This window comes from Rhinoraja longicauda, chromosome 3 (assembly GCF_053455715.1).
Source record: "Rhinoraja longicauda isolate Sanriku21f chromosome 3, sRhiLon1.1, whole genome shotgun sequence".
NCBI classification, from domain to species: domain Eukaryota; kingdom Metazoa; phylum Chordata; class Chondrichthyes; order Rajiformes; family Arhynchobatidae; genus Rhinoraja; species Rhinoraja longicauda.
In genome coordinates, this window is record NC_135955.1 from 24,993,090 (window position 1) to 25,009,907 (window position 16,818).

The following is a 16,818-nucleotide window of genomic DNA, read 5'->3' on the forward strand; positions in this document are numbered from 1 at the left end:
TAGTGTACCTGGACTTTCAGAAAGCCTTTGATAAGGTCCCACATAGGAGATTAGTGGGCAAAATTAGAGCACATGGTATTGGGGGTAGGGTACTGACCTGGATAAAAAATTGGTTGGCAGACAGGAAACAAAGAGCAGGGATTACCGGGTCCCTTTCAGAATGGCAGACAGTGACTAGTGGGGTACCACAAGGCTCGGTGCTGGGACCGCAGCTATTTACAATGTACATTAATAACTTGGATGAAGGGATTAAAAGTAACATTAGCAAATTTGCAGATGACACAAAGCTGGGTGGCAGTGTGAACTGTGAGGAAGATGCTATGAGGTTGCAGGGTGACTTGGACAGGTTTTGTGAGTGGACAGATGCAGTTTAATGTGGATGAATGTGAGGTTATCCACTTTAGTGGTAAGAACAGGAAGGCAGATTATTATCTGACTGGTGTCAAGTTCAGAAAAGGGGCCTGGGTATCCTTGTTCATCAGTCACTGAACGTAAGCATGCAGGTACAGCAGGCAGTGAAGAAAGCTAATGGCATGTTGGCCTTCATGACAAGAGGAGTTGAATATAGAAGCAAAGAGGTGCTCTTGCAGTTGTACAGGGCCCTAGTGAGACCACACCTGGAGGACTGTGTGCAGTTTTGGTCTCCAAATTTGAGGAAGGACATTCTTGCTATTGAGGGCGTGCAGCATAGTTTCACTAGGTTAGTTCCCGAAATGGCGGGATTGTCGTTTGTTGAAAGTCTGGAGCAACTGGTCTGGTATACACTGGAATTTAGAAGGATGAGAGGGGATCTTATTGAAACATAAGATTATAAAGGGATTGGACACGCTAGAGGCAGGAAACATGTTCCCAATGCTGGGGGAGTCCAGAACCAGGGGCCACAGTTTAAGAATAAGGGGTAGGCCATTTAGAATGGAGATGAGGAAAAGCTTTTTCACTCAGAGAGTTGTGAATCTGTGGAATTCTATGTCTCAGAAGGCAGTGGAGGCCAATTCCCTGGATGCTATCAAGAGAGAGTTAGATAGAGCTCTTAATGATAGCGGAGTCAGGGGGTATGGGGAGAGGGCAGGAACAGGGTACTGATTGTGATGATCAGCCATGATCACATTGAATGGCGGTGCTGGATCGAAGGGCCGAATGGCCTCCTCCTGCACCTATTGTCTATTGTCAGACATGTGCTTTAGTAGCCTTTTCCAGCAGCATGACCTGGAGAGAGCTTGCACACTAGAGCAAGCTCCTCAAAGAGCAAGGGAGTACTGGGGAAATGTGTGCAGTGGGAGAGAAGGATCACAACAGGAGACCATATCTTCCCAGGATTTTGAGAGACTTCTGGGAATAATAATGTACAAGACTATATCGTTGTAAAGTACACCATAATACTTGCCGAGATAGGCAAGGTGCTCTGACCAAAATTTAATAGGAATCTGAGGGGTATCCTTTTCACACAAAGCGTGGTGGCTGTATGGAATGAGCTGCCAGAGGAGGTAGTTGAGGCAGGGACTATTGCAACATTTAAGAAACAATTAGACAGGTACATGGACAGGACTGGATTAGAGGGATTTTGGCCAAACGCAGGCTAGTGCGACTAGTGTAGATAGGACATGTTGGTCGGTGTGGACAAATTGGGTGCAAGGGCGTCTCCATGCTGTATCACTCTATGACTCTAAGAACTGCATTGTCTATCGTCATGTCAGTGTCACTATGATAATGAAAAGTTATTTACTGTAGCAGCAATGTTCTAACCATCATAAGGGTCCAGCCCTTGCCTTTAGCTGAATGTTGGGCATTGGGCTGCAGAACAGGAGAAGAAGAAGGAGAATAGCCAACTTTGACATCCACTTTCTGGCTTGATGTCTGTTCCTAACTTAACAGACTATGCTTCCTATAAGTATCAGCTTCAATTCCACTATTCACCGACTATGTCTATTCCACCTGTAAGCCCCATTCAATACTGGCATTAAGGTAATACTGGCTTTGATGAGAGCAGTCCAAGCACACATGGCAATGAGATAAGCTTACACTGCATTTCCCAGCCTTCTGCTTCAATGGAAGCCAAGATCTCCTGCACTAAATCCGTCATTGTGGATGAGTCTGCGAACACATTCATGGAGTTGCCCACTGGTAAATGTTGCAAAGTCTGGACTCCAAGCCCTCCACAAGACCTGTAGGTAGAATATCGGTATTGGACTCCCCCATGCTCCTTGATAAATGAGCATTAAGGGAGTGGACATCCTATTGCCTCTGTTAATATTGCAGCCCAATTCCCCAGTACTCACTACTACATTGTCCATTTGTGTGAGATCACAGAATTTCCTACAGTGTCTTATCTGGAATTTAGCTTCTGGTAATAATATTTTCTGTCTTTGATCATTGCTGTCTTTCATCCTTTGCTTTCTATATCGAAGAGACTTCCGCAGATATAGGATATATTTTCTGGGCAAGTCCCATGCACTTTTAGACTACTTTAGACTTTAGAGATACAGTGTGGAAACAAGCCTTTCGGCTCCTTGAGTCCGTGCTGACAAGTGATTACCGCATACACTTGCGCGATCCTACTCACTAGGGACAACTCACAATTTACAGAAGCTAATTAACCTACAAACCTGTATGTTCTTTGGATTGTGGGAGGAATCTGGAACACCTGGAGAAAACCAACACGGTCACAGGGAAATCGTAGAAACTCCTTATCGACAGCACCCATAGTCAGGGTCGAACCCAAGTCTCCGACGCCTTAAGGCAGCAACTCTACTGCTGCGCCATTTTGACAAGTTTATGATGGTTTTCAGCAGTGTGGTTCCCCTCGAATGGAGCTAGCCAGTCACAAACCTGGAGGGTCTTCTAGCCCAATGGCAATATCTATTGAGAAAGATGTAGAGGCAAAACTTCACGTCAATGATCATTCTGATGAAAAGTTACCAACCTGAAACACTAACAAAGTCTCTGACTCTGCAGGTGCTGCCTAACCTGCTGAGTATCCCCAGCATTTTCAGTTTATTTTATTATTTCACACTCCTGGCAGGAGGCAGTCAATGGTGATCAAGATGCTGTGGCAATTGTAGCATCTCTGCTGCCACCTAGCTATTAGTTAAGTGAGGACTGGAAAGCAAGCGGCTGATCTGCCCATATGATGCAGTTTTTTAATATTATTTGCCTTAGCTGCTTTTGTGCCAGGTTAATGAATTTATGCATTAGAGAATACTTTGGGAATTACTTGCAACTTGCCTGTGGTTGTTGTTTCTAGTTGAAACCAACTAGTTTCCAAATCAGCAGATGGTAATTATCCCCATTGCTTCTACCACCCTCCCCTACCTCTTATTCATACCATTCTTTACAAGGCTGCCAGGGACATGAATAAACCTATAGGCTGTCCACAAGGGCAAAGAGGCGCTGTGTTGCCTTTCAAACTGAAGCTATGTCAGCTGTCAATTGGGAATTAAAAAATCATTTGACAACATTTCAAAGAACAGGAAATTCATCTCTAGTAACCTGGGCAATATTCAATCCCACGTCCATTTCCTCAAAAATAAGATATCTGGTTATTGCCATGTCACTTTGCACAGCACCTGCTGGACAAATTGAGTACCTTATTTCCTAAATTAATGCAATGCATACATTTTCCTGGCTACACAATTCCTTGAGACAACCCTTGAGATGCTGAAGATAATACAAATAAAAATCCTTCGTTCTTTCTCTCTTTCAGTCAACCTCATTTTTTCATTCTTTCATTGGTGTAAATATAAGTAGATGCACCGATGCACTGGACGTTAACTCAGCAAAGGCATACAACAGTGATACGTTTCTTCGTGACTCCATTATCATCATATCATATCATATATATACAGCGCGGAAACAGGCCTTTTCGGCCCACCAAGTCCGCGCCGCCCAGCGATCCCCGCACATTAACACTATCCTACACCCACTAGGGACAATTTTTACATTTACCCAGCCAATTAACCTACATACCTGTACGTCTTTGGAGTGTGGGAGGAAACCGAAGATCTCGGAGAAAACCCACGCAGGTCACAGGGAGAACGTACAAACTCCTTACAGTGCAGCACCCGTAGTCAGGATCGAACCTGAGTCTCCGGCGCTGCATTCGCTGTAAAGCAGCACCCATTGTCCTCCACTTTCTCTCCATGAGCCCCATCCCTCACTTCATGTTTCCGAAACCTTTCCAAGCATTCAACCTTGTTATGTCTCTCTTGTAATTAAAAGCAAACATCTGCATAACAGCAGTAATGATCTTCAAATCAGAGGGATATTCTTGTGATGTTATTTCACTGAAAAGCAAATGGCATGGAAGCTACATAAAATGTGAGCAAGAGTTGGAGAGAGGCCAATAACACTGCAGTATAATTTCAATGATTTGGACTGCTTTACGTGGTGGATTTTACTTCCTATTCAAGATCAGTAATTCAAACTTAAATTAACGAATAGGTAACAGGTATAAGAACTGCAATACCATCGACAATTACATCAGTATTCAGCGAACCTGTCTTGATACATATTGAAAATATTGAAACTCATTTAACATACTGTCAAACATTATTACAGATCTTCCTCATACCATCTACCAAGTGTCAACCTGGCTCCACAGTTGCACTTTTGTCTGCATGTCAGAAGATTAAAGTCTCAGCTTTGGATATGACGACATAACATAGACGTATCTATACCAGGGAAAAGAGATCCATTCTGATGGTGTTATCATGGATGTGTTATCAGAATCCTTCTACCTGTTCACATATCTTTGAGTCTCCTTTCATTTATCATGCAACCAATGTTAATAAAGAGGTGTAATGTCCATTTATCACTCTGCTCTTTTCAAACCTCACTATGTAGGACCTGGCTGTGTTTTTACCCACAGTAGTGTGACTGTGAAGTACTTTTGTATTTTGTTCTTTGCTGGATGCCCTCCCTGCTTTCCCAGTATACTTCCATTACACCTTACTCATGAAGCAGGAGACAGCAGCATTAATCTACCGCGACAGGTTGGATAGTTGAGAGACACACAGCAACAAAAAGGCCATCATGTGACAGCATGCTGGCACCAATTAATATTGAACACTTCATTTGGAATTAATGCCAGATGAAAGAAAATTAAAACCTTTGAGCAACAGACAAAAACTAGGATCATGTTCTTTCATGCAACTAAGAATCAATTTAGTCCAGTCTAATGGGGAAACATTCCTTTCTCCTATAGTTAAAAGGAAATTAGACAAACTAAATTTCAGTTGAATTACCAAAGCTGATTTTAAACAATGCGGGCGACTTTATTTTATTATCAAAGTCATTAAAATATATTATTTTTTTACATAGAAGAAACTTATTTTGAGGACTGTAGCCGTGGATTTAGATTTGTTCGCCTTTTCTGACACCTGCCATTGTCAAGCCTCCCCCCTGGTTTGAATAAGACTGCCCAGCGACTATGATGCCATCAAGATGGTCAAGTAGACTATCACATTAGAGAATTCTCAGACACTACCAGGCAGGGCACAAAAACATCATTTAAAAAAAGATTCTAGGCATTTTACAGAATGCCAAGAGCGGTACAAGTAAATGTAATTAAAGCAGAGGCTAAAACACAAGTAAAATCAGTGAAAATGTATTTTAAAATCTTGCACATTTGAAATTTGAATATGAGCAAATTATGCACCCCTAATCATTGCCAGCAACTTTGAATTTTTCCTGGTTAAGCTATGATTCTGCAAAAAATCATAGTCAGGAGCTGCATTATTGGTAGGACACAAAGACAGAAATAAAATCAGTAAATAGTGCAAAATCCCAGCAACGTATGCAACATTTGTGGAAAGCAGCATAAAAAGTTAGGAGAATATTGGTGGTGACATTATCTTTCAATGTTAGAAAGGACCTGATGCATCATCCAGAGGCTAAGAAGTAATTATATTGTTGACAATAGTGCTTGATGTTTCATTAGTGGCCAAAATCAGTTTGGGCATTATTTTCCTGCAATCCACTCTGTTCGGTTTACTTGACTTACTCCTTCACCGCATTTCATCTCCATTCTGACACTTCCGAATCCAAATCCCCGCATCCCAAAACATGATTGGGCTCCACTTTGTATCACTGATCCCAGATCGTCTCTGGGAGATGCAGGGACTCTCTCCATTCTACACCACAATCCTCAACTTCTGCCCCACACCTTCGGATCATGGTCAGATTCTGGGAGTTAAACACCAAAGCAAAATCTGATTAAATGCTAAGACCATTCTCCAATATTCCCAAATCCTAGGGGTCTCCATCTATAGAGGTTCCAGATCATTTGTCCAGATATCTAAACTCTGAGTGCATACTCAGGTACTGGATGGACCTCTGTTCCCCACTGAGAAATCCTAAAATTCAGAACACCACTAACAATTATTCTTGTAAAGGGCCAACTCAGTATAACCAATGTTTTGGGAAATTTGTGGGAATGTAACAACACCATTCATTTCCATGTGTCTTCAATGTGGTAAAACATACCCAAAGCAATTTACGTTATTAAATAAAAGAATACATGGCAAGCCATATAAATGGCATCAGGACAGATGAATAAACATTTGAACAAAGGTGGGTTTTAAAAACTGATTATTGTGGAAAAAGAAATGGAGAACTTTGGGGAATGTTCACTGTGATGGATGTTTCTTTTTTTGTGTGTTTTTGGGGTTGTGTAATTTGCCTATTTTAATGCTTTATTGTGTAATCTGCCTATTTTAATGCTTTTATTGTTGGACTGTGGGTGACTGAATTTTGGATGACAAATAAAGCTATCTTGAATCTTGAATCTTGAATCTTGAATCTTGAATGAATTCCAGCTTTCCGATTCTTTGCAGCTGTAGTCTCGGCCACTGATGATCACCCAATTAAATATGAGGATGTGTTAAATTCAAGAGATACCTTGGAGAGTGATACGATTGGTGAACATTACTGAAGGGTCTCGACCTGAAACATCACCTATTCCCTCTCTCCTAGATGCTGCCTGACCTGCTGAGTTACTCCAGCATTTTGTTTGGGTTTTGTCCGCAGGAGGTCATGTCTTACGAACTTGATTTGAGTTTTTTGAAGAGGTAACAAAGATGAGTTTGAAGCTATGGCAGTGGGTGTTATCCTCATGGATTTTAGTAAGGCATGCTTCATGGTTGGCATCCTTCATGGTTGGCATCCTTCATGGTTGGCATCCTTCATGGTTGGCTAATCCAAAAGATCAAGATTCATGGGATCTACAGTGATTTGGTCATTTGGATTCAGAACTGGCTTATTCCTAAAAGACAGAAGTTTATTTATAACTTGGATGTGTATATAAATGAAATGGGCTGGTTAGTAACATCAAAGTATCTTGAACCTTCAGCTTTGCTTTTAGAAGGCAAATTGTCATCTGTACAATTTTCTATATCGTAGTTGCAAAGCTTTATTATTGAGAAGCCCTTGGTTAATTTTTTGTCTTACCCATTCCAAAACACACTGTGAATACATCTTCATTCATGTCCTTGTGGTAATGTTTATATTTGGGCCATATTCTTTGCTGTAGTTCTTAACTCAGTGAAGGTCAGACAAAATGACAACAAACAATCTTACCTGCCACATGTAGTTACAAACTCGCAAATTAAAAGAGATGAGAAACAACATTAATCTTTAACTTCTAGTGCCGCAACTTTAAAAACGGGGGGGGGGGGGGGGGGCGGAGGGGAATCCCAAGATCAGATCTTGCCATGGTCGGCTGAGTGTGGGGATTTGTCATTGCTTTCTCCTTGTGGATGCACTTACCTGAGTAGGATTCAGGTCACTGATCCTATATGTGCTTTGTATCCTTTAGTCAGAACTCCCCCTCTCTGATTCTTTGTACCCTTCCATCTCTAGTTTCCCTCTCCCCTGACTCTCAGTCTGAAGAAGGGTCTAAAACCGAAATGTCACCCATTCCTTCTCTCCTGAGATGCTGAGTTACTGCAGCTTTTTGTGTCTATCTTTAGGCAAATAGATCCTGTTTGAGCTAATATGGAGGTCCTGCCCATTATGGAAGGCAGTGAATCTTCTGCCAGTGACCTCCTCAAGCCAATGCCACTTTTAATGTTAAAGGTTTTTTAAATGTCTCTGACATACAGAGACAAGAAAGAATTTTTATAATTGATATAAAAATAAAAGCATAAATCACCAAAAACTAATTTAAAACAATAACTTACACTCGCCTTTCCTCATTGTTTGCAGATCCAGAGACCTCACTTAAATCAATGAGGTTTCAAATCCAAATCCAGATCTGGAAAGTGACTTGTGAGAACATTCCCAGTACCTGAGGTCAGAATTGGTGCTGCAGTTCACCACATCCATGAGCATGTGGGGCTCAGGAAAACTGACAGTGGAGTGCGTGTTGGGGACCCTGAATTCCAAGACAACAATGGAGATAAAACTGGCATCACTGAATATGCACAGTGTACAAAGCACTGTGTGATGTGCCCACACCTTGCAGTACCTTGCTACGGTCCATGCAGATGCAACTTTTATACAAGGGCGTGGGCTGTCACAAACTTATTAGTTACTAGAGAAGGTCAAGATGATAGCTCTATGGATTGTCGCTATGGTCGAGGAGCAAACACTGTCACACTTCCAAACTGGGTATCCTACTGCACGGGGGCAACGTTTCAATCACTGAAATCAGGGAGGTGGCTGGTGATCATCTCTTCATTGTGGATGTTCTGTACCATAACACACTGGCTGACTAATGTGCATGCTTCGCCCATGTAGAACGAGTGGCTGACCATCTCCCAGCAGCTCTCACTGCCGCTGGCACCATCTTGGCCAGTTGTTCTGCCAGTGGTTTCAATTACATCATTGATGAAGCTGGACAATCCTGCAACACCAACAGCAGACTGGGCATCACCCCCGGACTCCTGATAGGGAGGGTCTAAGATGCCGAGCTGTGTCACGCTGCAGGCACATTTGTGCAACCCTGCAGGCGGCACGCAGTTGCAATTCACCCCGTCGAGTTTGAGGGATTATCCTAAATGAGAAAATATACCATTCTTTTTCCAATCATTCTGCTCAAAACTAATTTGACTAAAGTTTGCAAAGGGTAAATGAAGCAATTGAAGCAAATGGGGATTAAATCAAGATCAGTGGATCTAGATATTCTTTGCAAATATGTAGAATAACTGCAGATTAAATTCAATACAAACAAATATGTTATCTTGCACAATGAAAGGAAAATGTGAAACATCTTTATCATATCATATCATATATCTACAGCCGGAAACAGGCCTTTTCGGCCCTCCAAGTCCGTGCCGCCCAGTGATCCCCGTACATTAACACTATCCTACACCCACTAGGGACAATTTTTACATTTACCCAGCCAATTAACCTACATACCTGTACATCTTTGGAGTGTGGGAGGAAACCGAAGATCTCGGAGAAAACCCACGCAGGTCACGGGGAGAACGTACAAAAACTCCTTACAGTGCAGCACCCGTAGTCAGGATCGAACCTGAGTCTCCGGCGCTGCATTCGCTGTAAAGCAGCAACTCTACCGCTGCGCTACAAAAGTATTATTTTATTAATCCTGGTGTGTTGGCATTGTGTTATGTGAAAAGAAAAGGCAAATTCATATTCCTCATTGCTAAAAAAGGGCAAAGGGAGTGACATTGTAAGGATGCAAAAATTAATGAGGTCAGTCCTAACTGGATGCATAATGGCCCAAATGGTGTCCTTTTCTAGCAAACATTTTTGTGATTTGGAGCAATTTTCAGAATTAGCCATGGCTGCAGGACAAGCAACACAAGCTGAAATATTGTGGCTGTAAGAATAAATGTTGGGTGACCAGCTGCACTGACTCATCTCCTTGTGCACCAAGGCCATCTATCTCCGAAGCACAATTCAGCAATTTGACGAAACACTTTGTAATTGTTTGTATGAATGCAGTTCCAAAAACTCTCAAGGATCTCAGTACCATTCAAGTTAAATAAATCTGCTTGAATGGTACTCCATCCACCATCCTAACCACCCTCCATGCAAGAACAGCCCATCACCTGCACAAGTGGGGGATGACAGACAGCCCTGTTTGCAACTGCGGATATCCAGATCAGACCATCCCACACATCGTAAATGACTGCTCACTGAGGCTTTTCCCTGGTGGCATCAAGGCCATCCACCCAGCAACTGATGCTGCCCTGGCCTGGATGTCTACCCTTGACCTACAACTTTAGGCTGTGCACGCCATACGCAAGAAGAAGACCATTCACTGCCTCCAATAATGAAAGGCCTAGATGGAGTGGATTTAGATTTATTTAGAGATACAGCGCAGCAACAGGCCCTTCGGCCCACCTGGTCCGTGCTGCCCAGCGATCCCCGCACACTAACGCTATCCTACACCCACTAGGGACAATTTTTACATTTACCCAGCCAATTAACCTACATGCCTGTACGTCTTTGGAGTGTGGGAGGAAACCGAAGATCTCGGAGAAAACCCACGCAGGCCACGGGGAGAACGTACAAACTCTGTACAGACGGCGCCCGTATTCAGGATCGAACCTGAGTCTCCGTTGCTGCATTCGCTGTAAGGCAGCAACTCTACCGCTGCGCTACCATGCCGGGTGTGGAGAGAATGTTTCCAGTAGTGGGAGAGTCTAGGATTAGAGGTCACAGCCTCAGAATAGGACGCACCTTCAGAACTCGGAGGAATTTCTTTAGCCGCAGGGTGGTGAATCTGTGGAATTCATTGCCATAGTCGGCTGTGGAGGCCAGGTCATTCGTATTTTTAATGCGGAGATTGATAGATTCTTGATTAGAAATGGTGTCACTGGTTATGGGGAGAAAGTAGAAGAATAAGGTTGAGACGGAAAAATAAATCAGCCATGCTCGAATGGGGGAGCAGCGTTGATGGGCCGAATGGCCTAATTCTACTCATGTCTTATGGTCTGCAATGAAATGTACTGATTCATATAGGACCTCCCAGACCAACTTGCACTGGAGTAAGGAAATCACCATATAGGTAGACCACCATCTGCAGATCCCCATCCATGGAAATACATTACTGTTCCTCTATTGTTACAGATGGAACTCTGCAGCCAACCACATTGCAGGGGTATCTTTAGCAGGAAGACTGCAATGGCTCAAGACATCAACTTCTCAAGGTATGAGCAAAAAAAATTTGACCTTAGCACTGAAGCATCTACACCAAAAATTATTTTTTGTTTGCAAAAAGGAATGTTTATGTCACATTAAAAAAGTGAAAGGTTTACATCTACAGTATATAACCACTTTCTCACTTTGCCTGAAGAAATATATAGACAATAAAGTCTGTATAAAGTCTTGGTTGCAATGCATAAAAATAGGCAATGTAAACAAGCTGCCATGAACACAAGCACAAAGCGATAAACATTGACAAGAACTCCAGGGACAAACTCCAGGGCAGCACAGTGGCGTAATGATAGAGCTGCTACCTTACAGTGCCAGAGACCCAGGTTTGATCCTGACTATAAATGCTGTCTGTACGGAATTTATATGTTTTTCTTGTGACCACATGGATTTCCTCTGGGTGCACCGGTTTCCTCCCACAATCCAAAAACTTACTGTCCTTAGTATGTAGGATAGTGTTAGTGTGTAGGAAGGAATTACAGATGCTAGTTTACATCAAAGATAGGCACAAAATGCTGGATAACTCAGTGGGTCAGGCAGCATCTCTGGAGAAAATAATGAGTATGTTACGAAGCCGAAACCCTTCTTCAGATCCTATGTCTGAAGAAAGATTCAGATCTGAAGTCTGAAGGAGTAGATCAGGGTCTGAAGAATGGTCTCGACCCGAAACATCAGTTACTCCTTTTCTCTAGAGATGCTGCCTGACCTGCTGAGTTGCTCCAGCATTTTGTGTCTATCCATAGTATTAGTGTGTATGGGTGATCGCTAGTCGGTGCGGACTTGACGGGCCGAAGGGCCTGCTTCCACGCTGTACCTCTAAAGTCTAAAAGTCTCTTCTTTAAAGTGATGCCATGAATCCTTTACGCCCTACTGAAAGGGTATATGGGGCCTTGCTTTAACATCTAACACAACCCTGAGCTGTGACAGAGCAGTGCTCTCACTAAATGGCAGTGAACTATCAGTCCGTGTTTTTGTCTTTGAATCCCTGGTGTGGGATTGAAAACTGCAACCTTCTGACTCAGAGGTAAGGGTGCTAGACAAAACCACACAGTTGACGCTCGAGTGAGCATCTGCCATCTTCAATTTATATGTCTGAACATAGATGTCCTAGCGAGGAAACATATGGATTCAGCAGGATGCTTAGCATATCTGTCACGGAGTTAGAGGAGGTGGGGGGGGGAGGGGAGAACAATTGTTTGATTCAGTGTGACCCAGTTGATGACGGGATGGCGGGACTGCCATATGTTGAAAGACTGGAGCGACTAGGCTTGTATACACTGGAATTTAGAAGGATGAGAGGGGATCTTATCGAAACGTATAAGATTATTAAGGGGTTGGACACGTTAGAGACAGGAAACATGTTCCCAATGTTGGGGGAGTCCAGAACAAGGGGCCACAGTTTAAGAATAAGGGGTAGGCCATTTAGAATGGAGATGAGGAGAAACTTTTTCAGTCAGAGAGTTGTGAATCTGTGGAATTCTTTGCCTCAGAAGGCAGTGGAGGCCAATTCTCTGAATCCATTCAAGAGAGAGCTAGATAGAGCTCTTAAGGATAGCGGAGTCAGGGTGTATGGGGAGAATGCAGGAACGGGGTACTGATTGAGAATGATCAGCCATGATCACATTGAATGGCAGTGCTGGCTCGAAGGGCCGAATGGCCTACTCCTGCACCTATTGTCTATTGTCTATTGTCTATTGACACTGTTGTCTTTTAGGCAGAACCTTTGGATTCAAGACCAATTCCAGAAATTGAAGCACAACAATTTTACCTGGCGCTTAAATGCAAGACAATGGGCGAAGCTTTGACAGAAATACCATTGTCCACTTGAGATTCTACTCAGACCCCATCCACCTAATCTCCCTCAGGAAAGTTGCCAACATAATCAAAGACCTTTCCCATCCCAACCTTCTAATATTCTCCACTCTGTATCTTTCCCTTCGCTCTACCTATTGCACTTGAAAAAAGACACAATATGTTTGGACCAACTCAGCGGGTCAGTCAAAATCTCTGGGGAGCATGATTTCTGGAGATGATGCCTGACTCGCTGTTACTCCAGGGCGTGGTGTCTTTTGGTGGCTGGAGCAACTCAGCGGGACAGGGATAATGTCTAGAGAGGAATGGGTGAAGCTTCTTCAGACTTTGGGTCTCGACCCAAAGATGCTGCCTATCCAGCTGAGTTACTCCAATATTTTGTGTCTATCTTCGGTGTAAACTAGCATCTGCAGTTCCTTCCTATATATATATATAGGAAGGGTATATATATATCCTTACATATATATATATATCCGGATATATATATATAGGAAGGAACTGCAGATGCTAGTTTACACCGAAGATAGACACAAAATATTGGACCAACTCATATAGGAAGGATATATATATATATAGGAAGGATATATATATATCCTTATATATATATATATATATATCCGGATATATATATATATATATATAGGAAGGGACTGCAGATGCTGGTTTACACCGAAGATAGACACAAAATGTTGGAGAAGGAATGGGTAACGTTTCATATAACATAACATAACAGAACTTTATTGTCATTCGGTATAAATACCAAACGAAATTTCAGCAGTCACAAGACACAGCAAAAAGGAAAAGAACACAGGACACACGACCCCAACACAAACATCCATCACAGTGACTCCAAACACCCCCTCACTGTGATGGAAGGCAACAAAACTTCCACTCTCTTCCCCCCGCGCCCACGGAATAATATATATATTAGTAATTTATATATTATATAAATAGTATTATATGATTTTGACTGGATAGTCAAGAGGATTTGAGTTTAGGAGCAGGGAGGTTCAACTGCAGTTGTACAGGGCCTTGGTGAGACCGCACCTGGAGTATTGTGTGCAGTTTTGGTCTCCTAATCTGAGGAAAGACGTTCTTGCCTTAGAGGGGGTACAGAGAAGGTTCACTAGATTGATCCCTGGGATGGCGGGACTTTCATATGAAGAAAGACTGGATAGACTAGGCTTGTACTCGCTGGAATTTAGAAGACTGAGGGGGGATCTTATAGAAACATATAAAATTCTTAAGGGGTTGGAGAGGCTAGATGCGGGAAGATTGTTCCCGATGTTGGAGGAGTCCAGAACCAGGGGTCACAGCTTAAGGATAAGGGGGAAGTCTTTTAGAACCGAGATGAGAAAACATTTCTTCACACAGAGAGTGGTGAGTCTGTGGAATTCTCTGCCACAGAAGGTAGTTGAGGCCAGTTTGGCTATATTTAAGAGGGAGTTCGATGTGGCCCTTTTTGCTAAAGGGATCAGGGGGTATGGAGAGAAGGCAGGTACAGGTTACTGAGCTGGATGATCAGCCATGATCATATTGAATGGCGGTGCAGGCTCGAAGGGCCGAATGGCCTACTCCTGCACCTATTTTCTATGTTTCTATAGCGAGCAAAACAAAGCTATTCACTGTACCTTGGTACACCCGACAATAATAATAAACCTAATCCTAAATCTAAACCTGAGCCTTTCTGCAAAGAGTGAAAGGATGAGGGGGGAAGGAGGGGAGGTGAGGAGGCGGAGTCTGCCGCGCAGACGCAGCTGCCTCCCTCTACCCCCCCATCCCATCCCGCCGGCTCTCCAAACCCCTCGCACTCGGGCAATGGATGGGTCGTGGAACGTGGCGCTGCCCAGCGCGAGACGCGGCAACAAGTTTCCTTGGAGGATGCCCAGCGTTGCAGCCTGCAGCCTCTACCTCTGCCTCTGGTGCACTCGGGAAAAGCGGGAAAGCTCTTCCCCTACTTTTATTCCGCACTCTAAACTGACATAACAGCATTTGTGCATTCCCGTGCTCTGCAGCTTTCTTTTACTGGAATGCTTCCGTTCATCTATTCGTGAGATTGCCCGCTCTGTCTGTGTTGCGTTTATTTGTTTTATTTTTTCTCTCTCTCTCTCTCTCTCTCTCTCTCTCTCTCTCTCTCTCTCTCTCTCTCTCTCTCTCTCTCTTCCCCCCCCCCCCTTGCCTCGCCCCTTTGCTAAGAGGTGATGAGAGTGCTGGAGGGTGGCCGAGTGCTCCCGGGGGTCTTCATCCTCCCGCTCTGCGCCCTGCTGCTTCTCCTGAGCAGCGCTCCCGCCTCTCGGAGCCACCCCCAGCCCTGCCGGATCCTCAAGCGCATCGGGCACACGGTGCGCCTGGGAGCCGTGCTCCTGCTCCCATCCCTGCCCAGCAACAACACGCTGGGGGGCGGGCAGGGGCAGGGGCAGGGGCGGCAGCGGGAGCTGGGGCCGGTCGCTGCCCCCAGCCGTGAGGACGCCCGGGAAGCGCTGCTGAGCGCCGCCCGCCAGCTGAACGCCAGGGACGGCATACTGCCTTACAACCTGTCGGTGGAGGTGGTGATGGGGATGGAGACGGGGCTGGGAGAGGTGCCGGTCTTCAGCGTGCCCCCGGCTTCCCGCAGGGACCCGCAGTCCTTCCTAGAGAGCGTCTGTCACACGGTGGTGGTGCAAGGGGTCACGGCTATCCTCGCCTTCCCGCAGACCACGGGGGAGCTGCTGCAGCTGGAATTCCTCTCCTCCACCATCCAGATCCCCGTGATCAGCATCGTGGCAAAGGAATACCCCAGAGAATCCAAGGTAAGTCAGCGTTGGAAGCAACTTTCGCAAGGGGGAATCGGTTAACCGCTCGAAAGGGGGGTGACTTGGTTGGAAGAGGGTGGGGGAATGAGCTCTTTAACAAGCACGGTGGGGAGACTCCCGAGTTAAACTTATCCCGGGACATTATCCGCAACCATGCCCTGTGCTCTGCATGTCCAAAATAATCTCGCAAAAGAGCTTTTATTTGGTTCCCATGTGAGATAATGTCAAGCTGGTTTGGATGGCATGGAGCTATTTGGCGAGGCAGGGGAGGGGGGAATTGAAGAACACGGGGGTAGGACTTCCGAAAAGCTGGCACACATCCGACGGGCCGAATGTACAATAGACTTGTGTGCTGTGAAAGGGACCGTGTCCAAACGATCTCTCCTGCGGGATAAAAGAAGAAGAACAAAATGCCTAAAAAAAATCATAAGTTTAAGGAAAAATATTTATTACTTCTGAGTTTTACTTATGAGTCGCCCAAACGGATGTTTAAATTTGTTCAATCGGTAATGAAAGGGTTAGAATAGAGCGAGGTTGCGCTCGGTAATATAAAGCATCCGTTAGCGGCAGTTTGAATTAATTTGACGAAAGCTTACCCAAATAGTTATCTTGCTTAATCATATGTGTGTATACATAAAAAAGCGTTGTCAGAACCAATGGTTCCCCGAAGAGACGTTTGCAGAACAATGTTTATTAGACTGGGAGTTAAAGTAGTTAACATTTAATTTTAATAATGCAAGCTACCTGTAGAAAAAACTGATTAACATCTTCAAAATGATACTGTTAATATCCCCTGGGAAAGGGATCTCGGAAATTTCAATCATGCCGCTCACTACTTTGTGTGGCAACTGGATCATAGTGGAAATTAGCATTCGAAGGATAACATTTGCTTGAAGTATTCATTCCATAATTGCGAATTCAGTGGGGAACACGTTCGCGTTCTGATCGTTTCAATCCAGCACTGAATGATTACGGTCACATAAAATCACAGTTGGCAGGGAAACAACCGCTTTGCAAATTTGGGGCTGAGGTCGCGAAGATTGCTGGAAGTTTGTTTCTAAATATATGTGGTCCGCTGCTGTAAAAGTTAGCAAGG

General features: G+C 44.1%; 1 protein-coding gene across 1 annotated transcript in view; it reads left to right on the plus strand.

The window, feature by feature from the left end:
* Positions 1 to 14,733: 14,733 nt before the first annotated feature.
* Positions 14,734 to 16,818, plus strand: part of grin3a (glutamate receptor, ionotropic, N-methyl-D-aspartate 3A) — a 153,139-nt gene continuing 151,054 nt past the window's right edge. Inside the window, exon 1 of the mRNA XM_078394990.1 lies at positions 14,734 to 15,719. Coding sequence (XP_078251116.1) covers positions 15,132 to 15,719 — 588 coding nt within the window. The 5' untranslated portion in view covers positions 14,734 to 15,131. The remainder of the gene's footprint in view (positions 15,720 to 16,818) is intronic.